The 25302-nt window shown below is 44.4% G+C and overlaps 1 protein-coding gene across 1 annotated transcript in view; it reads right to left on the reverse strand.

Moving 5' to 3' along the window:
- Nucleotides 1-25302, reverse strand: part of EBF2 (EBF transcription factor 2) — a 126506-nt gene that overhangs the window by 15765 nt on the left and 85439 nt on the right. Inside the window, exons 7-10 of the mRNA XM_009097704.3 lie at nucleotides 17823-17904; nucleotides 7532-7649; nucleotides 5659-5789; nucleotides 4646-4772 (exon numbers count right to left, since the gene is read on the reverse strand). Coding sequence (XP_009095952.1) covers nucleotides 4646-4772; nucleotides 5659-5789; nucleotides 7532-7649; nucleotides 17823-17904 — 458 coding nt within the window. The remainder of the gene's footprint in view (nucleotides 1-4645; nucleotides 4773-5658; nucleotides 5790-7531; nucleotides 7650-17822; nucleotides 17905-25302) is intronic.

Raw genomic sequence — 25302 nt, forward strand, 5'->3', positions numbered from 1 at the left:
TCGAATTTCTGATTATTCAGACTCCAATTTAAATTGGTGCAGAACCCAAAAATCAGCTCACAGCATTCTGTGTGCTCGGGCTCTGCCTGCCTCCAACACCTCAGCAGTGCCACTGAGCACCAGCACAATTACAGGGATGCTGTTCTCTGAATTCCCTTATTCTTCAGAATGCACATTTTAACACAAATGGCACATTCATGCTGAGGATTCTGTGAAGAATTTCATGACGCATTTAATAAGTAACATATATAAGTCCTTGAGCAGTACCCTCAGTCAGGGCTGGCTTAGACCTTCCTGCACCATTTGTGCTTCTTTTGGGAGGGAAAAAACATCTTTATTTTTTAAAATAAGTGGCACTGGCACTGGCACAGCTGAAAACCCCTGATGATAAGAGATGTTGATGGTTCTTATTGAATGATCCAAAATATCCTGAGCACCTCACAGAAGAACCATCCTCTGTACCAGGAGAAGAACCCAGCACATGAGACAGACACTGATCCAGGTTCCCTGTTTGTCCCTGTCTGCCTTTGGTATAACAACATGAAGGTAAAAGGTCGCATTCTCCACTGAGATACAGTTTATATTTACTTTTTATTAAATAATTATGGCATGGCATGAAGTTTAAATATTACAGGAGATAATCAAGTGGGAATTGAGCAGAGAAAACCCAGACCCGAGAATTTAGTCTTGGCTATACTTAGAATGTCTTTGCTCTCCACTGGGAGCCATTCTGGTTTGCTCACAGAGTTTAATAATACACATTTCAACTGCCACAGAATCTACATCCTGTTTGGGAAGAGGAGGTTTTTGGGGGGTGGGCTATTTTGCCAATAATCCTGAGAATTAGAGGCCAGTTCTCTCAAGAGCCTAAGCATCATTATGTGGCATTTCTCTTCTTGATCACAAATCTAAGTGATATATCTAAAGCTAAAGAAATGTGAAATATATAGGAACTCAAACATGTGAAATATACTGGGATTCAAATATATATCAAGTTACTAAAAATAGCTAGTGGGAATATGCAGAATGCTAATTCAGGAAGAAGAAGCTGGCTATTATTCAACAAACATTTTTCCAATGAATTGACATGGACAGTTTCATCATGATAGATCAACAGCAGCAAATCATTTCCCAACAATGCTGAATTGTTCACAGGACTCAGCCATCCTGAATCAATGTGTACATTATGTCTTTCAGCACAAAGCTTTTCTGTACAGTCTGCAACAAAATTGCCCACTACTGGTTTCACTCATTAATGGAACAAAAATATCTCTGTTGTGAAATCCTGTGAAAAACCAGTACCAAGTGTTTGGAGGAGTAAATGACACCTTCCCAAGTGGAGGCCAAAGATGAAGAATCCACCAGCAATTTTAAGCAGCTTCCCCACAATCCCACTTCCACTGAGGAAAGAGCTGCTGGCTCAGGAGTGATTTATCTGTGTGTTACATAGAAATATGCTGGAATTATATCCAAATGCTTTGGGGTTCATGGATTCAGAGACCATAAAGGGGTCTGACACACCAGCAGGCTGTTCATTGTTTCCTAGAAATCAGATATCTGAAATGAAACTCCTCAGAAAATGGACTCAGGTACAAAATCCCTTTGGCAGCCCTCAAATCCAGAGTTTCAGGCTTAAGGGGTCTTTTAAACTTCCCAAAACAGTTTAAAAAACTGGGCATAGAATGATATAATTTATGCACAAAAAGAGAAGCCACCTAGGGAATAAGCTAAATTATCAGTGAGCTTGTAAACCTCTCCCTAGCACGACTGTTTTAACAACAGATTTGTTGTATAAGAGTAGGGATGGAACTAAATGTGGCACCAACTACCTGACTTTATTGATGTGAGGCTCAGAGTCTGGACAGTGCTTCCCCTTTGATGTTCTTTACCCCTCACAACCTTTAACCCAGCTATTCTGACTTGCTGGGATAGGAGGGGAAGAAGAATTCTCACAGCTGAGCAATTCTTCCATGGCATGTGGCTGCACCTGCCAGAGCTGCAGCAGCAGCCCAGCCCCTCCCTGCAGGGGTGGCTGTGCCACCTCCCTGCACAGTGCTGGCCCTGGAAGGGGTCACTGTCCCACCACAATCCCAGCACATTGGACTGCTGCAGGAGGGAGATCTGGGAAAGGACCACCCTGGAGATCTGGGAAAGGAGCACCTCCAGGGGCCTCAGCACAGCTCTGCAGCTCACCTTGGACTTACCCCACAAAGCACAGCTCAGGGAAAATGGGGGAATCAAAGTCTGGATATCCCCAGAAATATCCTGAACCCAGAAAGCTGCAGCAGAGGGAGAGCAGTTTTGGCAGTGGGCTGCCCAACCTTTAAGGTATTAACAGAGAAAAGGCACCTGTGGCATCAAAGTTTGAATCATGGCATGCTTTGGGTTGGAAGGGACCTTAAAAATCATTGTGGTCTACCCTGCTGCCACAGGCAGTCACACCTTCCACTAGTCCTGGATGCTCCAAGCCCTGTCCAGCCTGGCATTGGACACTCCCAGGGATGGGGCAGGCACAGCTTCTCTGGGCAACCTGTGCCAGGTCCTCACCACTCCCACTGGGAGGAATTTCTTCCATAAATCTCACCTAAATTTCCCCTCTTTCAGTTTGAACCTATTACCCCTTGTCCTGTCACTACAGATCTTGATCAAGGGTCCCCCTCTGGTTTTCCTGTCAGGCCCCTCAGATCCTGGAATTCTCTATTTCCCCATGTCTCTCACAGGCTAAAGCAGTGACAGCAGGAAATGCTTTGTCACCTCAGCTTTTTCTGTCCAAGGGAACTCACTCTTCCAATTTATAGAGCTCTCTACATCCTTGTAAGTGTTGTTTCTCACAAGCAGAAAACAAGAGCTCCAGTCTCCTTACAAGATTTAGCAAACCAGCACCTTCCCCTCTCTGGATCCTGACACAAAGGCTGATGCAGCACAACCCAGAGCCCAGCCTCTCCCACGGATGATTTCATATTGCTCTGCTCTGACAAGGTAACCCCTGGAGGATTCCTGCTCAGCAAGGAAAATTATGTTCCAAATCTCCCTGATATACACATTTCAGGTTAGCATCCCTGTGACAGAGTAAATGCAGAGCTGTGATCAAAGCTGAACTAGGAAAGGCTGCAAGACGTGCCCTCAGCTGGCATAAACGGGTGTGTTATTAAAGCCAGGGGAACCATAATGGAACCACTTACAGCAGCAGAGAATTTGAATTTGTGTCATATTAAAAGCAGAAGATGAGGCTACAGCAAGATTAGCAGCAGAGAACAAATGTCTTTTTATTCCAGGAGCAGCTGATGAAAGGAAAGCAATTCAGAGCAGGGATGTGCGTGCAACCTGTATCCTCAGCAGAGGAAGGCACACACAGGGGCTGAGTGCCTGGGTGTGGTTGTGGGGTCTCATCCTGCTGAGATTTTTACCTCAGATGCTTTCAGAGAGGGTTTTGACCTCAGACCATGGGGGACAGTACACTGAGGGGGGGCACCTAGTTGGGTCACAGTGGGAGCTGTGGGTTCTTGGGAGCCAGTATGCCAACAGCACTATCCTACATTGGGTCAAGTTCTAGCCTATAATGGGTCAATTTTCCAGTTCTTTTTCTCTGTAGGTTCAGGACCTTTTTCTGATAAGGTCATGTTCCGGGTTTGGGATGGGACCTTTGGGATGGGACCTTTGCCCTCAGATGCCCCCATGCCTGGCTGTGTTTGCCCTGCCCAGGAGTCCATGGAATCTGCCTCTGTAACCTGTGGTTGTCACCTTTTGTTATTTTCACTAGTAAAGTTTTATTTTCCAGGATAGACCATTGCTCCCGCTCCTCATTGTTAGCCAGCTTCTCCAGCCAAGCCGAGCAAGAGATCCCAGCAAGCTTCCAACTCCTTATGTGATGATTTAAAAACAGGCTTTTATCTCTCATTTGAAGTATTTCATCTCTTACTTCAGCTGCTAAAGTTGGTTCAGCCACTGCCATTCCCCTCCAGCGAGCCCTTTGTCTGGGTTTTTGCTGTACTCTCCAGCACATCGTTGCATCTCTACAGAACCCTGCTGGCTTCACTCTGACAGAAAGTTTTCCATGTGGGAACCTTATGGAAAAGTCCACGTGTCCCATTTTGATGAGGAGAGGAGGCTGATGGCTGGGTTACAGCACCCCTGAGTGGGAGCACTTGGGAGGGGAAACACTGAGAGCCCAGAAGAGCAGCAGTGCCAGCACAGCACACTTTGCAGAAGCCCAACAGAAAGACACATTACAGGGCACAGATGAGCTCCCACAACAGCCTCACTGTGCCAGCTAGATTTACCCTTGAAATGTATAGCTAATTTTTATATTAACCTTTCCAACAGTTTCAAACAATCTCAGTGTGACTCCTTCCAAAAAAAGAAAAACAAAAAGGAAAGAAAAGCTCAAATATAATCAGGTTGAATGTAAATGTTTGGTTGCATATTCTGTAGGCAGACCCATGTTGTGACAGCAGTTGGGAAAAATATTAATGTGGAGTAAAAATGCCTTATGAAACCTCTTCCTTACACCCCCAAATGTCACCACTGCCAGAGTGGCCTTGGACGAGCAATGGGGTAAATTAATTAATGAATTAATGAATTGAACCAAGGGCTGTCAATAGCAATCACCAGCACAGCTCCCGCAGCCCAAATCCCAGGCACCCACCTGTGTAAATGAACCTGCCTGGTGCTCCTTTGCAGAACTGTTTGGATTTGTAGGACAGTGTCACCTCCACCACGCCGGGGATGTGTCGGGGAGGCGTCTGGACGCGGATGGCGTGAGGTGTGATCAGCTGGGGACAGCAACAGGACAGCACCATCAGGGCTCTGCTCTGTCCTTTCACTTCACCAGCAAATTACAGAACAGTTTGGGCTGGGAGGACCCTAAAGACCATCCAGTCCCACCCCCAGTGAGCACCTTTCTCTCTCCCAGATCTCTCCAAGTCCTGTTCAACCTTGGACACTTCCAGGGATGGAGCAGCCACAGCTTCTCTGGGCTACTTGTGCCAGGGCCTCACCACAAAAAAGGTCATCCTCATTTCCATTTCTACTCTTGTTCACTTTAAAACCATTCCCCCTTGTCCTGCCATCACAGGCCTCAGTAAAAACTCTTAAAAAAAATTATCACAATAGATCAGCAGAGGGATAAACCTGGGTTAGATCCGAGCCTCCAGGGAGAGGATCACACATTTTAGGATGAATTGTCATCAAGAAACTTGTCCTGCTACCCATTGGTTAAGTGATGGCTTATTCCTGGGCCCAGATGGATTTTTTTTTCTCCTCCCCAAACTTAAACCATTTATTTCTCTACCTTTGCTTATGTAAATAAACCTTTGTAAACAATAAACTCTGTGGAAAAATTGGTAGAGTAACATTCATTAAGTTCATCCATGGGTAAAAATAGATATGGGAATATCAAATGTCTCCTTCAGCTCATACCAGGAGACAATATCTAATGATTTCTTTGATTTTATAGACACCTAGAATTGTTCAGTTCCATTCTGGGTATCATTCAATAATATCACAGAGCAAGGAAAACACATCCCATAAATCCCCTTCACAGAGGTTTCTGTGTCCCACCTCACACAGCATGATGGAATGGGAACAGGAATTAACCCTGTTCCTCCTCAAAAAAGGGAAGTGTCCCCAGCTCAGGGGCAGAGGGGCAGCTGTACCCACCTCACTCCACACCAGCATGGTCCCAAACACCACCTGCAGCCCATCGAAGAAGTTGTCCCCGATGATGATCACCATGGCTCCCCCCGTGGTCCAGCCCTCGCTTGGGCTGATGGCTTTGATGCAGGGCGTGGCTGCACAGAACAAAAAACCACCAAAACAGCTCTTTAAGGTGTCCTTTTTCATCCCCCCAACACCTCTGAGGCCTGGGTGTAAATCCCTGGAACAATTCCTGTGAGCATCAAATATCCCAAGTGATGCAAAAGCTGCAGCTGGGAGCAGCTCCACCCATCCACACCTGGGAATTCCTGAATTCCCACTGCTAGCAGAGGCCTAGGACAAGTCCCTTCCAGCCATTCACCCATGAAGGCTTCTCACCACTCCACAAACCCAGAATGTCAATAAGTAAATAAGTAAATAAATAAATAAATAAATTAGTGTTTTCTGCCTTGCAAGTGTTAATTACTTGCCTATTCATTACTGGCACTTAACATCGTGTCATTAAAGCCTAATAGGCCAACTGTAGTGGGTGTAAAAATGAAATGCTTAAATGATTGTGCAGAGACTGCTTAAAAAACCAAAATAACACCCACTGATTAGCATATGATCCCACAGACACAAACCCTGTGCAAAAAAAGGTAGAGTCACATTCATTACATTTATCAATGGGTGAAAGAATATATGGGAATATCAAATGTCTCCTCCAATTCATATCAGGAGATAATTTCTAATAATTTTCTTGATTTTATAGAGCCTTTATTTTTTTTTATGTCTCTCTTCCATATGTTCCAGGCCTATGGACTATGCATCCCATCAGGAACCCAATATGGTTTCCAGGCCATAACCAAAGTCAATCCATCACTCCATTCCCAATGTTGACAGGGTCAGAGGTGGAGGGGAACTTTGGCAGTGCTCCAAAAACATGAGACTCCTTTGAACAGCCAGTCAATCACATCCAATCAGTCAAGGAAAAACTGGATGGCTTCCTAGGCTAGGAATCCTGGGATTTTCCTTCTACCATTTCACTGCCCGCTGGGGGAGAATTAACACCACTCCGAATTCTTTACTGATTCAATCATTTTCTTCCAGTTCATTAATTCTTCTTTTCAGTTGATACAGGGCACAGTTAAGAAGTGGGGCAGCAAAACATTATAATGAAATAATATCCTTGCTTGTCTTTTCTACTAACATCACCAGCTCCTCTCACTTTCAGTGGCTGCAGGAGAGGGAAAAGCAGGCACTGATAGCACTTGCCAGCATTTTCCAGTCGTTTTTGAGCACTGTCTGCGTGAGGGAGGTGGAATGTTTTGGGAACCAAGAGGGAGAGGAGGGGCCCAACATTTTGAAACTTAACAGATACAAGAATTTGTAATTGCTTGAATACAGTCCCCGACCCATCCTGGAGCTGGCCATGAGTCTGGCTTAGCCAAACAAACTCACATCAATTAGTGTCAGCTCCCTCTGCGCATCGTTAGGCTCCGTGCACAGTTTGTTTAAGGGAACCAGTGACACTTTTTCATACACATCTTGTGCTGGAGCGGCTCTGTTTAACTAAGATGTCATCTTGCCTAATTTGCCTGAAATCAAATCTATCCCAGCTGAATGAGAGGGCTGAAATTTAGATAATACTTGGTGTTTCTGTGTTTTTCATCTTTGCAGTACATACTAATTAATAAATTGCAGGGGGATGGGGAGTCAGTCCCTTAGATGTGAGGAGGATCATATTTTGCATGCAGTAGACACTGTTTTCCTGCCTCTGCCTTCCCCAAACCCCCTGAGGCTCTGCAATTCCCCCTTAGCTCTCTTTCCCTCCTGAAAACAAACAGAAATGGAAGAACGGGTCATTTCTGCTCTGCTCTCCAGACAAAGCTCCCACCTTCCGAGGGGTCGAGTCTCCTTGCTCTCCGCCCGTGCTTGGAGTTGTTGTGCACGAACATGTTGTCAGACACTGCCAGCACGTGCCCATCCACGTTCACCGTTGTCGATAGCACCACCTGCATATTTAGAAAGAGAAGGAAAAAACAGCCAGGTAAACAATTTATTTGAAATTCAACTTGTTAAGGATTAATTATTCAGTTCAGCTAAATTTTACACCCTTGTTTTGTACAATGGCAGCACACCCTGCAGGAGTTTAAGAAGGGGAGAAAATATTTTCAGCCTTCACTCAGTGCATTAATTGCATTTAACACAGCATCCATAGAAGGCTCACTGTAAAATGACCCAGCTCCTGCAGGATGGAAACTCCATGAAAACAGGACCTAATATTGTGCCTGGGTTTGATATGTGAGTGCATGGTGCCTCCTGAAAAATCATCTGAGCCTGAGCACCCCAAACCAAGCAGCAGGTTTTAAACATCAACCTCCATGACTGGGCTCCAATCTGAAGTCTTAGAGGAAATAACTGTATATATTAATTTAGTTTTTACAGTATCCAAAGTTCTAAATCCCATTAATCCAGATAAAGATGTGCGACTTCAAACCACAAACTTTTGGGAAAAAACAGCATTTTAACTCCTGAAAGAAGATGCCCTCTGACTGAGTGGTTTTGACCATTAGTTGGTGTAAATGAGCTTAATTCCATCCCACTGCCACACCTACAGTAATGCACAGCCATGGAGAGTCAAACCCTGGATGTGCTCATGGATTTTCACAGCCTCATATGTCACAGCTGAGGTAAGAGAATGTCAAGCTCTAATTGTTGATAAAACTCTATCCAGCACCGAGCAGGAGAGACCTTGCCCTCCCCAGGCTTAGGCGAGCTTAAAGAATGCTTTCTTTCTCAAGACGACTCTAATTCATTCCAAAAGGCTCTTGTCATCCTGTACTCTTATACTTCTCAAGCATTCCTGTCACAGAATGTGTTGCTTTTGTGTGCCAACTGATTTCCTCATTCCCATTAGGGTGGGGCGTGACTCCATCCAAAGGGAACGTTTCCCGCATGACATAGCTGAGCCCACTCAGATGCACTTCATTATTTTCCCTTAAACAATGGAAATAAATTTTAGTCTCTCACTGGCCAGCCCAGAACACACTGTGGCAAAGGGGAATAGGCCTGAATTATTCCAGTGTCTGAAATATTTACGACAAGTGTTTAAATTGCAACCAAATGTAAATAAAAAGTGTGTCTTGTATATACAGTTACAGTATGGAATAGAGACATCTCTGAGCTCACTCACTGGAATGGGGTAAATACACACCCACCTGCTCCCAGGAAGAGAGAACAGAGGCAGCTTCAGGTGTTCACACATAGAATAGAATCATGGAATGTCCTGAGTGGAAAAGGGACCCACAGGGATCATCCAGTCCAGCTCCTGGCCCAGCACAGACACCCCAAAATCCCACCCTGGGCACCCCTGGCTGTCCAAACTCTCCTGGAGCTCTGGCAGCCTCGGGGCCGTGCCCATTCCCTGGGGAGCCTGGGCAGTGCCAGCACCCTCTGGGAAAGAACCTTTCCCAAAATCCAGCCTGACCCTCCCTGGCACAGCCCCAGCCATCCCTGGTCCTGTCCCTGTCCCAGAGCAGGGGTCAGTGTTGGAATCACTATTTGGGTTGTGCACAACACAACAGCCACATTTTGACAGGAGATGTAGAGACCCCACAGCAATGGCAGAGTAATGGCAAGAACCAGTCCAGAAGACAAGTGCTGAGCATCCTCTGCTCCCTGAGTCAGCAGGAATGGAAGATGCACTTCTAGACCTCTCTCCATGTGTGGTTCCATTTTTATCCACCTCTCCATCCACGACAGGAGGGCCAGAGCCACTTGGCCCATCACAGGCTGGGACCCAGGGTGAATAAACAGAGCATTCTCATGGACAGGACGAGATGCAAAGTTCAGATCTGGAGCAGAACCTTCTCAAAGTTTGGGACCTTTTTTGCCGTAACCTGAATTTCAGCAGAGACCTTTGTCATTGCTACACCACCACCACCCAACTCCTCATCCATGGTGTGGAGAAAGGACACATGAGAACATGGACATCAAAATGACTGAATTTCTTCACTTTGCCCCAGCTGTTCCCTCTTGCCAGATGGAGATCACAATACAATTGTTTTATTCTGGAGATTAAAAGCCAATGTTTTATGGATAAAAGGAGGAGGAATGTGCATTCCACCATGGTCTCTAACTCCCAGGCCCTTCCCTTTCACAAGCCAACTGCTTTCCCCCAGTGAGTATTTCCTGGGTCATGAAGGGTGACCCTTTCCATCTGGAATCAATCAGTCAACTCCTGACAACTTCCTGAAACACCTCACTCCATTTCCTGTTCTCTCCCCCTTCCCTCTTTCCCCCTGGTTTGCTTCACTCTTCAAAACTGCAGGCCACAGCAGCTTAATGTTAGAGGGTCAGACACAGTTAGACTCCAAAACACTACACAAGAACACCTTTGACCTTCAAAAATCTTTACATCTTAGCTAAACAAATCAAGGTCAACATTTCTTACCATTACCTTGTTAACCATTTCTATGCACTTTTGCCAATACCCTCCTGAACACGTATTTATCAGCAACACTTGTTCTCCCAACATCGTAAAATAGTCCAAGCCCTTTTTCAAAAACCCTGTATTTAGTGCTGATGGAAGGTGATGTGAAAACTTCCCTGGGGATTTAAAATCTGACTTTTGCCCACAGCGCTGGCAAATGGTTCTGGTGAGTTTTGCTTGTCCTGCCCTGATGGCACCACTTCTTGTGTATGATAATTTGGCTTCTTTGCCTATTCTCAGTGGATGATCTTTTACCTAACACTATTTGTTAATGCAAAATCTAATCTAAAGGGAATGACCCGAGAACAACAAAGTAGGTCAGGTAGGCCATGGATTCTGGTGAGGCTGAGGGCCAAATTTTAGGCACAGACAGCATAAACTTCAGATTTAGTGCCACCCAAAAGCTGGACCAAGCTGTCACCTCTGCTGAGGTTTCAGAGCACAGAAAGCAAGAAAGAAGTAGAGAGGGCGATGTGTTATTCCTTCATCCCTCCAAACACAGATCCCATCTCCCTCTGAACACTGGGGGAATTACAGGATTCTAAGCTGTTTTCACATTCCTTGAAGTTCTCCCTGCCAATCTGCAAAGGTCTTCTTATCAGCTGAGAGGCCACAGCCATAAAGCAGTCCTGGGGAAATGCTGGAGCTGTATCTCCACATTGTTTTTGTTTCCCAGGTGGATTTCTGTAATGCAATCCCACTCAGAACCCACAGGGAGGGTTCACCTCTCGTGACATCCAGCCAGAGTGTCTTTAGCACTTTAAACTCGGCTTCTCTGAGCTCTGCTGCCCCTCTTTCACCTCCCTGCACAGCTCAGGGGTTGTGTTTCTTTACAAACCTTCACCTGGGTACTACAAATTTCCCTCCCCCAACCATGTTGTATCAGTATTTTTATATTCTAAAGGGTGCTGCTCTTCAAATCACAGATATGCAAATCCATTCCCATCCCCAGATATAAAATCCGTATCAGTCACACACACCTATTTAGACATATGGTACAAACATTCCAGGCATACAGGCATTCACTTACATGTAACATATCTCATCACTGTGTAAATGATCTCCCTCAAAAAATTCCTGTTACCATTCCAAGTGTGGAAAAAATTCTTTATGACATTGTACATCTGGAAACAATATTACATTCCTGATGCACTTTCCCTTGTAACTCTCTAGTCACAACACCATGTTATTTTCACTTTTCAAAAAAAAACCCTGCTATGAGGAACTATTATTATTATTATTATTATTATTATTATTATTATTATTATTATTATTATTATTATTATTATTATTATTATTATTATTATTATTATTATTATTATTATTATTTTCCAGCTAAGTGGAAGGAAATATGTCAGGCCTCATCCTGCAGCCTGGACTTGGACAGGGCTCCCATTGATGTCAACAGGAATTTTGGTTGAGGGAGTAACACAGGAGGAGAGCCTGGATATGATGGGTTTGCCTCAGAGTTGGATGAGGAGTAAGATAAACAACGTGGAAAATGCCAGCAGCCTCACTCTGCTCCAAACTTCCATGGAATTCTTTGGGAAATCCTCTCCAGGACCCTGATCCTGCAGGCTGGGCACCCTGCCTTCACCCCAGGGAATCTGAAGGTTCTGGGGACACAGGGTGGGACCCACCTTGTCTCCTGCTGTTATCCACAGACAAACTGGAGCTGCTTTCCTAAAATCATTTGCAGCCATTTCCACCTTCTGCCTTTGACACTCATCTTGTTTTAAGCCTGGTGATGAGGGAATTTATGGCTTACAGCCTAAATTTATTCCTAGTCAGTTTGTACTTAACATTAGCTCTAAAATTATTATTTCCCTTCCTGACCTTTCTGAGGGTAAATTCAGAGAGCAGTTCCACCCTCCCCAGTGCAAGTGCTTGAGCCAAGCTCTGGTCCAGCCCCAGTCCCCTTCATGACCCATTCCTGCACCTGTTCCAATGGCATTTTGCTCTCCTTTGGCTGCAGTTAATCCAGTGTATTGCACCCAAATAAGAAATCAGAAGGGCCCAACACAGCAAATCTGCCTCCTTTCTGCTGGCACTCTGAGACTGAGTGGATCTCGTCTGTGGTTTGTTTTTAATGGATGAGACATCACTCTGGGAACTCTCTTTCCCCATGCATGTTTGGCCTTCAGATCTGAGCACATTAAGCTCCTTGAGTACTTTTTCTCTTGCAATTGGGTCAGTCCTTCCCTTACTCACTCAGAATATAAAAGAACATCACCTTTTGTTGGGTCAGGCAGTACCCCATGAAGAAATTGCCCCCTCCAGGAGCAGGCCCAGGCTCTGCTGCCACCAGCTGCATCTGTTTTGCAATCTCTGCCTGGGAAATTGGTTCCCCATCATGATTACTCCATGTAGTATTCACCTCTCCCAGCAGTTCAATGATCCCTGTCCATATCCCAGCCTGACCACGGGGGTCTCAGGCACATTCCTTCCCCATCAGCCTGAGCAGCATTCCCTTTTAGAGCAGTTATGTTTTATCCTTGCCATCCTTTTTGCTTCCTGCAGCCTACATTCCTAACTCCCAATATCATCCCACCCCTCTAAATCATTTTCCATTTCCCTGAGTGACACAGAGCCCTCAGAGCCCTGGATTAGAGCGAGCTGGGTGAAATCCCAGCCCCAGCCAGCTCTGCCCACGTGCCTGATGATGAACTGATCCAACCACTCCGAGGTCAGAAAGGAAACCTCCCCAGGGGTGCACCTTGTTATTTTTCCTTTCTCTTTCTCCCTAGAGCATCTAGAGGAGGGGGGGTACCTGCCAGGAAACATTCCATGTCATGTTTTCTGCTGAAAACAGAGGGCAATTACTGACCTTTCTCATTTTGCTCCTAAAAAAGGACATTGGTTCAAAGCTGACCACTGTTAGAACCAATGCCTGCTGCCTCCTACCCCTCCCTGGCACTGCAGGACCTGTTTAATCACTGTGCTCCTGGAGGAAACAGAATTCCCAATCAACAGGAGCCTAATGTGGGAGCACCAGAGCTCAGCTGAAGAGCCTCATATCAGTTCTACAGAATCATTGCTCCCCTTTACACACCACTCATTACCATTAAAGTATCACTGGGCTTCAGTCAAGTTCTGCAGGAGAATTCCTCATTAAATGGAGGGCATTGTTTTTGGGGGTTTAATTTTTATCTGAAGTTCCATTCCTGGGAGAATCCCTAGCTGAGAACACAGCCCTGACTCACAACACTTATGGAAACTCAATCTGCAGAGGAGCTGAACTCAAACCCTGTGTTTGATTTTTGCCTCAGTTTTCCACCCACCAGCTTTATTTGGAAATATTTTAATTTATAAATAACCGCTATTGGTTTCAGGTAAAATCACAAGGACATCCTGCTCCATCTCTGTGGGTTTTGGGCAGCCATCAAGGAACTATGAAAGTACCCCTTAGTTCTAGAAATATTCCCTTTCCTTTAGTTCTAGAAAGAGTCTCTTTCCCTGCTTTAGCCACTGACAGACGTTGAAGCAGTGATTCACAATAAAATCATGTTACTACAGGGAGAAAAAAACCCTCACTAAAATAATGACCACACATTCCTTAATTTCTGATGTAAAACATAGTTTTCAACAGCACAAAATCATTGCATTTGGTTAAAAAAGGAAGGTAAGAGGATCACAAAGCAGCTGGTACTGCTTTCCAAACTAAATTATGGTAAAAAAAGCCACAACTCTTCAGGCATCTGGAGCTGCATTAATTTACAGCACAATGTTAATATAACCTTTCCTCCCCACCCCCCCCCTTTTTTTAATGATACACATGAAACCTAACATTTAATTTATCTGAACATATTGCTAGTATAGTATGAAATATCTAAATCTTGTAATGGCTCTGGAAGTGAGGCTGGGGCCAGGCTTGGACACTGGATCCCAGTGCCTCGGAGCTTTGGGGATGAGCCAAACCCAGCCCAAACTGTGCAGCTTCACACCCATCTTTAATCAGAAGCATTGGCTTGATGCTTTTCCAGTCATGAGTAACCATTGCTCTGTGCTGCAACACTCACAGGATGCATTGCAAGGCTCTATTTCCACATCTCCTAGTTGTACTTGTGTCTCATCAACAAAGCCTCAGCTCTGGGCTTTCATCCAGGCTCCATTAAAGAGCAAAACCAGTGTTGGACAAGACCCTGTCAGCCCAGGATCCAGTAGTGATTGAAATGGGAACTTTGATTGAGGGATCTCCTCTGCTCTTTTGTTTGATAACCACAGAAGAAAAGGAGCATCCTGATGTCTCCTGGAGGTTTGACAAGCACTACTCCATGGAAAATGAAAATATTTGGTTCTGCAGAAGAGCAGAGATAGGAATTAAAGCACACTTAGGTGAGCATTGCTGCAGAATTCTGTTTGCATAAGGAAAGCCAAGTGCTTGGAAGTGTCTGGAAAAGGAGGGACTTAACAACAACAGCTGTGCAAATAATTTATTGGGGGAAAACCAGCAGAAGTCTTAGATATGGCCCAAGACTGAAACATGCTGAATTAAATAATGAAATGAATAAACCACTCCACTGCACTGTGGGTTTGGAGCCTGCTTTTACTCTGCTCACAGGTTTCTGCACTGGCAGAATGCACAACTGCCCCTTCAAACCCAACAGACAACTCTGCACATTCACTACTTTGCCTGGTGAATATCTTAACAATTAAAATAAAAATTAACACGTCCAAAGTGTGCAAACAGACCACTAATATTTTAAAGTAATTTTTTACCCCCACTTTTGACTCTCAGGGTTGCTGACAGGCCGTGTCCAACAAGCAGCAGGCAAAAAGAATTTATCAAAAGTTTAAAACAGAGAACTCAACAAACACAAAAAAAACAACCAAAAATAAAAGAAGTGTCCAGAGGCTGCTGGAGTGTTGAAGAACACTCCTAACTTTGGTTATGCTAAGGGAAGTAATGATGAAGTCCTTAGAAGCCAGGAGGCAGACAGAAAACAAGCTGTCTGTGCCCATTGTCCTCACTGTTCATCACAGCTAATTTGCTTTGGAACACGGAGCTTTGCTATTCCCAAGGTGTCAAATTTTAGCAATTTGAGCCACTTTTGGTATCTTTTTTTGTCCCCACTGACCTCTGCAGCCCAGAACAAAGCTCAGCTTTGAAACAGCCTGAATGAAGATCCTGCTCTCACTCAAAACCTCAAGAATTCTGCCATTTGTCTCAAAGGTTTTCATTCTGTAACTCTGAGAACAGGTTGACATTTTTGGGGGGTTGATAAAAAGTCAACTGAACTTAATGGTTTGAAAGGCTGATCTTGCTTAGTTTGGGGGCCTGAACTGAGCTCTCACGCTGAGGAACTCCCATGGACTGAACGTACATCAACCATCCCTGGATGTGTTCAAAAAAAGACTGGATGTGGCACTTAGTGCCATGACCTAGTTGAGCTGTTAGAACATGGGTTGGACTCGATGATCTTAAAGGTCCCTTCCAACACAGAAATTCTGTGATTCTGAGTTGAAGTTGTCCCAGAGAAGCAGAGCCCTTGGCTCTGTTTGCCCAGCCTGGCGTGTTTGGAGGCAGAAAGCCCAGCTGAGGAGTCCATCCCAGCTCATTCTCCTCAATAAGGTGCTGCTTTTGGTGCAGAGATCAGAAGCAAGGCCAGGCTGTCTCCGTGCAGAGAGCTGCCAGGTGGATGGGCTGAGGAATGCAGGAGTTCCCTCCCCATCCTTGGCACCCTGCAGGATTTGGTTCTGGTTCCCTGTTCAAGGTTTCCCTGGACTTCTTGGGCTGCCACATCCCCATTCAGGTGAGGTGATACCAAGAATAATGCTGAGACCACAGAGAGATTTCTGCCCCCCCCCCCCCCCCCAAGAAGTTAGATCCAAACTCCTCCTTCAGCTCAACATCTGATGGAAATCAGGGATCTGAGGATTTTTTGGGAGTGGCCAGCAAGAGTTTGAAATCAGAGCTGAATTTCTCCAATATTCTGTTGTGGTTGGGTCCAGAATTTCTCTTCCGGCAGTCACAGCCAATATTCTGTGTATTATGGCAGTGCCTCAGGTCCCCAGGTGTTAATCAGGAGAGCCCTGGGCACGATTTTTTTACAAACTCAGAACAAAACCCCCAAAAAAGGAGATTATTTATGGTTCCTGACATCCCACAATCAGTTCTTCTTGCTGGCTCCAAAAGCCAACAAGATGTGTTTACATGCTGTAAAAGAGGTTTTCTTTTGCTTTCCAGAATTTTTAGTGTTCTTGGCAGATGATAACTAATTGCTGGTTCTTTTCTTTATGGAAATTGCCACTTGAAAAAAAACCTCAGTATGAATTCCCTAACAATGAGCACCTCCTTTTTTCTCATGTCTTATCAACTCTAAAAAACACAGAGTGAAGAAGTCACTGCAGTCTCTTTAAACTACTGGTGAAAAAAATTAGGTTGGTCAGGAATTTTTCTTTAAATTTCCTCATGCTCCAAACAAAAAGCTAATATTTTTTTTCTGCATTTCTTTAATTTTTCTGAGCTTTCAGAAGATTTTGTTTTGCAGGATTTTTCATAAAAGTTGAAACTTTTTTAAAAATTATTAAATTTTTCATTGCTAGCAGAAGAGCAAGAAAAATAAAAATCACTTTTTCTATGAGAACACGTTTTATTGGAAAGTCTGAAGTAATTCTGTAAACTCCTGTGGAGTTTTAGCTCCATTTATAAATGAGGAAGCTCATGTAAGCAACCCCATTTGAAACAGAGATGAAAAGAGAGGGGAAATGGCTCATCAAAGGTCCCCCAGAAAAGCTGGGGTGCAGCCCAACCTCCTGGTTCCATGGCTGTGCCTCAGCCTTGCCTCAGAGTCAGCTCCAGCCCCACTCTCCTCTCCTCTCCTCTCCTCTCCTCTCCTCTCCTCTCCTCTCCTCTCCTCTCCTCTCCTCTCCTCTCCTCTCCTCTCCTCTCCTCTCCTCTCCTCTCCTCTCCTCTCTCTCCCTCTCCTCTCCTCTCCTCTCCTCTCCTCTCCTCTCCTCTCCTCTCCTCTCCTCCTCCTCTCCTCTCCTCTCCTCTCCTCTCCTCTCCTCTCCTCTCCTCATCCTCTCCTCATCCTCTCCTCTCCTCTCCTCTCCTCCCTCTCCTCTCCTCTCCTCTCCTCGTCCTCTCCTCTCCTCTCCTCTCCTCTCCTCTCCTCTCCTCGTCCTCTCCTCTCCTCTCCTCAGTCCTCTCCTCTCCTCTCCTCTCCTCTCCTCTCCTCTCCTCTCCTCTCCTCTCCTCTCCTCTCCTCTCCCATCGCTATTTTGGTTCTTGGTTTGTTGTTGTTTTTTAAAGAAGCTGAGGGGAGGACGTGAGAGTGTTAGAAAGCAAAAATAAGAAAGGAAAGAGGCAGGGAATGAGGAGGTTGCTCGTGTAGCACGCACAGAGCTACTTTAACAATTGCGAGGCATCTGAATATCACAGGCACGATCCCTGCTGTGGGCAGCTGGATGTGCGAGTGCTTTGCCCGAGGGTGTCAAATCAAATATCCACTGCTGGTTGGTACAGCACAGCACTTCCCCCTGGGGATTCAGGGTGGAGAAAGAGGGAAGGGAAAAAAAGAAAAAGGGAAAAAAAGGTTTAAACACAACAAATGGAGAAAAACTTGAGTGCTGTCTGATCTGGCTTTTCATAGATTGTCCTCGTGTTTGTGAGGAGCAGGGGAGGAGAGAGGAGATGGGAAAGGAAAAGAGCAGGGGCAGGCAGGTTAATGCTGAGCCTTGGAGGACTTACCTGGAACCGTCTCATATCTCTTGGGTTTCCTGCTGTTTTCAAGCAATTCTGATTGCACTTGAGAAAAAATTTTAGGAAGAATCTGGAAAGAGAAAGAACCACATCACTTCTATTGACCACAGCTATAAAAGGTGTTGCTATATTCTGGTTGAAAATGTACGTGAAGTGATTTGCATGAGAGTGAATCTTACAGGACTACAAGAATTTATCAAAACACAAACAAACCAAACTCTAATAAATGGAATTTATAAAAAACAGCAGGTAAAGTATAACCAGTGTGACTGAAATCCCCCCTGGTGTAAGGGAACATCATTCCTCTGATCGACACCCACTCCCGCCCCGCAGGCTTGGCCACACCATTTCAGTCTTTTCCTTATCTCTCCCTCACATTCAAGTCCTTCTTTGGCTGTCTGGAGGGACTTCCCATGAAACAATAGAGAAGGATGATGGTATTGTGGAGACCACAAAGCCAACAGGGCAACTCCGAGGCAGATAAGCCTTGGAATGTATGAAAAACCCAGCAGCAAACACAGCTCAGAGAAGAATCTGATGAAGTTTCAGCCCGATGATGTTTTTTTTCTGATGAAGATTCCTGTCAGAAAAGCAGAGGAACAGAACTGCCAAAAGCCCAGATTGTTCCTACCTAGATTTGGAGGGAGGATAAGGAAAACAGGAGCTCGAGTGAAACATGACAGCTCACGCTGTCCGAGCAGATAAACCCATTAATATCCCACAAAGTTCTCCTGCCAATTATTTTTGCTCTGTCACATACACCCATCTTCATATGGTTTATTATTCTGTAGAGTTCAGCTTGTCGTGTACCCAGGTTGAATCTCCAGCCTCTTTGTTGACTCACCCAACACTGCATGGAGATTTTAGAGTTTAGAAATATCAAGCAGGAATTTTCCCCTAAGCTATTCCACAAATTTTGTCTCATTCGCGGAGGAAAGGATTCACCCCTTTGTTTTCTGATTGAACCTGGACATTTCAGAGGTAAAGAAATTGTGTGAAAAGCCAGAGTTGTTGGATTAAAAACAAAACAAGTCTTCAAAATTTAGGCATAAGCAAGAAATATTTTGGCATCCTCTGTTGCAAGTGAAAATATTCTCTGTGATTCTTTCCGTTTCTGTTTGTCAGACAAGATGGGTTTAACCGCAACAATTATAATTAAAAAAATAAATCAAAGACTTTGAGATAGCTTTAGAAGGAAAAAGAATCATATAAAAGAAAAAATAAATAGTTGAAGAATTGATTTTGAATACAAAGAACAAGTTATTTATTTATTTCCCTTGCTGAGTGCTTGCCTTTAAAAAAAAATAAATCTGCTTTTGCAGTAAGTTAAAGTCCCAGGTGAGCCAGGCCTATTTCCCTTTCTGTTACTATGACAACGATTTTTTACCGCAGTCCCTAAGTCCCTTCAGAACTCACACATTCATGCCTTGAATTAGAACTTTAAAGGAGAAAGATGGATATTTCCTGGGTTTACCAACAACACCCTCCAAACCAGCCCCAGCACAAGACAATAACACAGAAATCTGCTCCCCCTCGTTAGTGCCACTTGCTCTGCACTACTCCCACCACAAGATTTCTCCTCCATCTGCCCAAAATACAAAGAAAAAGCCCCGGGCTGGATCCATTTGTGCATTGCTCGAACAAACCAAACCCCTCTGAAAACCTCACCCACAAAAAAGCCACAGATTTGTAAAACCACTGCCCAAAAGCCACCCTGGCCAGGGACCCTTTCCAATTAAAATGTCCTCTGTTTAACTATTATTTCCTTAAATATCTCCCAAATATATTAGATATTTTTGAAATGTTAATTTTCTCAAGGTGAGCCTGTTATTTTCTCCACATTTCCTTCTCATTTCTCCCTTCAGCAGGACATTGAGGCTCAGCAGGACAGAGGTGTCCGTGCTCAGCTCTCAGAGGGCAACTTCTGCCAACAGAGCCCTGGGCACCTCCGTGGCTTCCAAACTGAAAATCCTGCAGAATTTCATGCCTTGGGAGCAGCACTGAATATATTTTATTTAAAAAGTCCTGTCAAGTCCATGCTAAAACCTGAGACCTCTTTTACAGGAAAGATTTGGTGAGATTTTATCCATAAAAACGTTTTCAGAAGGAAAAATCCCCTGCCCACTGGCACTCTCAGAGACTCACAGGATAATGTAAGGCACAAATGGCACCCACAAACACTCCTTTTTCTCCTTCCCTCTTCTTAGAGATATAAAAAGAATACTTGCAAATATATAAAGAGCTTATAGGAGATGTGTCTGTGCAAAGGAAAACTCCAGAATGAAACCAAACTATAAAATGAACCAAGACAAGGAACTTTTATATGAAAATCAGTGAGCTGCTGGCTGATCATTCTGCAGGAAAATGACAAAAGAAAATTCACAAGTTGTTACTTCTAAGGAAATATAAACTAAATTAAGCAGGAAAATGGCCAGCTTCTTTTTCAATTTTTTGAATGCTTGTATCCCTTTTGATAAAGATGAGAAAAATGATCAACATGAACCAAAGAATAAAGAAAATGAGCAGGGAAAAGTGTTTGAGAGAGAACTTGCTGTGTCAGCTGGGCTGATTTTGGGAAGAGGACAGATCCTGGGGGACTGTGAGTGACACAAGCCCTAAAAGGCAGATACAGAGAGGTGAAAATTCCAAATGTGCATCTAACAGCATCCCCGAGCAAACTCTGCAGCACGGCGTGGCCAGGAACAAAAATCCCCTTTTTCTGCTCAATGCCTGCAGAAAGCCAGGGCTCAGACCCCCAGCAAACACAGACCAACAGCACAAAAGCTGGACAACAAAGCTGGACTCCAGTTCAGTCTGGGCTGATTCGTGCCGAGGGGGCAATGGCCACTAAAAATCCCAGAACACAAAACTTGCCCAGAGCCTGAGGCTCCAACCCTCCCCAGCCACGGAGCCCGGCAGGCTCAGCCTGGCCATGGAACCCTGGGGATCCCCCTGAGGGGTCCTGGAGGTGCCTCGGCCTTCTGGAATTGATGAACAGCTCCAAATGCTGACATTTTTGCTGCTTTAAGACATCACAAAATTCAGACAGGGCTGGGTTTTCTTTTAGTACCTGAACATCGTGCCAGAATTTGTATTTATTTTGCTCAGATGTTTGTTGGAGATCACTGGATATGCTGCACTATGACAATTCCCCTCCTATCACCCCAAAATTTAGATTTAATTTCATTTAGCTGCCCACACAAGGATTTTTATCTTTTGTAATTTTTTTTCCCCAGTTGAACCACACCTTTCTTTTTCTCTTTTCCAGAGTTCCTCCAGTCAATTTGGAGCTGCAAGGGGACATCTGTATGAAGTATTTGGAAGGTTGTATATACATATATACATATATATCCATATAAATATATATGTCTGTATGTGCATGTATAAATGTGGGGGGTTGTTTTTAAGATGTTGCATCTGGGAAAGGCATTAATATTTATTGCAGCATTAGAATAAAAATGACTTGGGGGGCAGCAAAGAGGAGGGAAGGTTTAGCACTAAATGAAGCTGATTTAGGGGTAACAGGAGAATTGCAGAAAGATTTTATTAATTTCTTTAAATGAGACACTTTAGCCAGTTTTTGGCCTTAACCTATGTATACATTAAAAATAATAGATTTTTCTGAAAACAGAATTATAAAAAATTAGCTGATTTGTGTTTCTGGCCAATCTTTAGCCTTGCTAAGGACAGAATAAGGTGGGAGTTTGGCATGTGACTCTGGCTCCAGCCAAGCAAAGGGACCTTGGCCCATCCTCTCACTCTTTCAGGGTGGTGGGGGAAAATCTAAACACACTTCAATAACTACCCCTGAAAACTCTGGCATTGCTTTAGAAAAGCTGACTGACTTAATGCACAGACACAAAATTAATTAAGATATAAGTGCAGACTTCTGTTCCTGTTGTCTCTCTGTCATTGTTGACCTCACTGGTGACAGATTGAGGCACTTGAGAGGTCTCCAAAACGCCACCTTAGCTCTGCCTCCCTCTTTTCAGAGCTATTTTAAAAGTTACTGCTCCTCCTGCTGGGAGCTCCCACCAAGCCCAGGAGTTCAGCTGAGGAATGGTTTGAGTGCCCCTTTCCCACTTCAGGACAAAGCCAGCTCTGCTATCTCAGTACCCTGAGCACTCCTGGGTGGGGAAGCACCAGGAGAGCTCCCAAGGCAGCTGAGGGCTGCGTGGACATGGAGGAAGGGTGAGGGCAAGTCAAGCCAGGTCTCGCATCCGTTAAACGTGTCCAAAGCAGGCTTTAACCCACAGTCCCATCCTGCCTATGCCCAAATGATCAGGTTCTGTACCTGGCTAGGACTGGAACCTGTGTTCCACACCTGTGAGGGTGTTTATCCACCTCAGATGAGTGAGAAGAATCAAACTGACCTGAACCAAATCCTTCTGGAGTCAGAAAAATCCTCCTGGTGACTTTAGCAGGACTAGGCAGAAGCCCTAAAGCTCAGTCCCCCATGCAGCAGAAGGTGTAATTAAAAATAAATAAATAAATCAATTAATAAATTGATTTATTTTTATCCCCCATCCACCTTTTATGCTTCATTAAAATAGAGGTACAGAATCAAGAGGTCCAGCATTGGCTGTACGTTGGGAACAGCCTCTGGATACACCTCAAATTCTGGACACAGCTAAAAATTCTCCCTTGTAAAGCAAATACTTTTGGCTTTTTGGGGCTGCTGTGGAATTTGGAGTTGTGGCCTCAGTCATTTTTTGGCATGACAACACACCTCCCACCTAGGATAATTCTGATTATGCCTACCAGCAAATCCTGTGACCCCAAAACCTAATGAAAATATAAAGATACGGTGCAATTCTGCTTAAATCATTCAGAGCTTCCAAAACGTCCCAGAGGGAACAAAGAAAAACCAGAAGTTGTTACTACGAATATCAGTGTACCAATATTAAATTAAAATGCACTGTGAACTGCAAAAGTGTTATTACTGCAGTGAGGGCCTGACTCCAGCCCCATCAGAGGAGGGAGTTCTGGATCAGGCTGGATCTTCCCCTCGGGTCACCTGTGTGTGTCCTGGCATGGCAACCTCTGAGACAGGTGTGACAGGTAACCCTGCCCAGTGCCCCACACAACTTCAAACCCCTTCCTTTCAAGGGCCAGATTGGCAGGTCGCTCTTTCAAATCAATTAATTGCATTTGTTTGATATCACCATCCTGACTTTAATGAATCTCACAGTGGAAGACTTCTTTGTAATCTGAATATTTATCTCTGGAGTAATTCCAATCTATTGTGTCAGGGTGTATTATTAGGGAGCTGATGAGAAAATTTCCCATTTTTTTGCAGGAGTTACAGTCAGTGTGGGATCAGGCAGTGCACAAAGGCACTTTAAATGAGTGTACACCTTCCACTGTGTGAGAAATGAGCGGGGTTATTGCAGTGAGCCAGAGCATTTATATGATACTCCACAAACAGCAGCTAATTAATCTTCACAAAACTCCTGTGCATAAAGTGTGAACTCAGTTTAACAAACGTGAAAACCAACATATGTAGGTCAGGAGACTTCTCTGAGTCTGTCAGAGCTTTGCTGGGAGAGAAGGGAGCAGGAGTCAGATGATGAGATCCCAGGCCTAGGCCAGGAGAAGAGGAGTTGGCTGCTCATTTGTCACTTGGGGTTTTTTTAATAGAAAGACTCCAGTTGCACAAAATAAACAACAAACCAACCAACCAAAAAAAAACCAACAACCCCAACCAAAAACACACACACAAAACCCCCAGACAAAACAAACCAAAAAAACCAACCAAACAAAGCAGAAGGCAGATTAACACTATGCCTGTTATTCCTACAGCCAACAAAAAAACCTCATTTCCTGATGGGACAAACCAGAAACACTTCTCCATCCTCTTGCCTTGATTCAAAGATTTCTTCAGTCTGGTTGGACATTTTTCTAAGTGACTTCTCTTGCAGTCACTTACTCCAATTTAGCTTTTGAGTTTAAAGTTTAAGTTTTGATTTGGGAACATTATCTGGGACCTAATCCCTGAAATGTCCCCTGGGGGAAGGCAGAAGTGTTTGATTTTCTCTTGCCCTGAGCTCAAAAAAGCCAATGTTGGAGACAGGTGTGAAAAAGGAACAAAAACAGGGTCAGGAGTCAGCTAAGAGAGTCCAAGAGATCTGACCAACTTTAAAAACAACCTTAAAGCTGCAGCATGGCAGAATCCATCTTCAAACTGCCTCTAATTATAATTATTTTGCTATGTGAAGATGTCCTGCTCACACTTGGGTGGGTATCACTCTCTGCAATAGATTAAAGAAGACATGGGGTGAAAATATCCTGTATTTCAGATGGATCAAGAGAGAAAATTGCACACAAGTCCACAGCAATGGATCCATGTCCAGTCCTTTTTCTTAGCCGCAAAATTATTCCTCCTCAAACATCCCCTCTCTCTGCAGCCTGGAACAACATATTTCTCTCCACCCTTTATCTTGTGGGTTTGTTTTTTTTTTTTTTAAAGCTTAGTTTCAAACCAATAATAACTGAATGTAAACCTGCAATGTGTCACCCAACCTCCAAACGTGTCAGAAAACTTGATTTTTTTTCCTGTGGATTTTCTATAGGTTTTGCAATTTTCATATCTGAAGCAGATTGTGTCCAGAGCAGAGACACACCCCCACAACTGCAATTCACACTCTTTGGGGTAAATAAATGCTGCTTCTGTTGCAAAATGATCCCATTTTCAAGAAACAAGGGCTGGGGGAGAGTGCCCTGCCAGGTACCCAGGCAGTCATTCCTCGCTGCTCAATGTACTTCCTTCCCATGGCCACATTTGCTAGGGGGAAAAAAACCAAAATCTCCAAGGAAAACCTCCTTGTTTGTGCACTCTGATGAAAACCTGACACCATTAATGAAAATAATAATTGAACTCTATGGGCTCGAATTGAAAATGAAACACAACACTAACAGCGTGTTTGTAATTGCAATTGTTCTCCAAAAAGTCTTTGGAGGACTCTTTGCAATTTGAGCAGTTTCCCCTTGATCCTTTGGGCTTTCCCCTTTCCTCCCACACCAAAACTTTCCAGTAACTTCCAAGACAATGGGTAAAAGCTCATTTATCCTGTAAGACCCATTTTATTCATGCCATTTGGCATGGGCCCAAATGCCAGAGCATAATCAAAAGCCAATAGGCAGGGAGGTAATAGAGGAGAGGATTGGGCTGCAAGGGACCTTCAGAGAACACTCCCTGGTTTATCACAGGGTCTGTGGGCTCACACTGTGCTGGGCATGGCCCAGCCACGCTGTGAAATTGTTATTGAGGAGGGGAGGCACAAAGGGTAGCAGGGTGGAAATGCTTCTGTGCATCTCAGGGATGGGGAAGGCGAGGCACAGAGGAATTCAGCGCCTGCCCCACTGCATAGGGCCAGGGGCTTTTCCAGGCAACAGCCACATCCCATTCCTGCAAGTCCACACTTGGGATTTTACTGGCTCTTTTTAATAGTAGCACAAATTTCATAGA

Source organism: Serinus canaria, chromosome 22 (assembly GCF_022539315.1).
Source record: "Serinus canaria isolate serCan28SL12 chromosome 22, serCan2020, whole genome shotgun sequence".
In the NCBI taxonomy this organism is placed as follows: Eukaryota; Metazoa; Chordata; class Aves; order Passeriformes; family Fringillidae; genus Serinus; species Serinus canaria.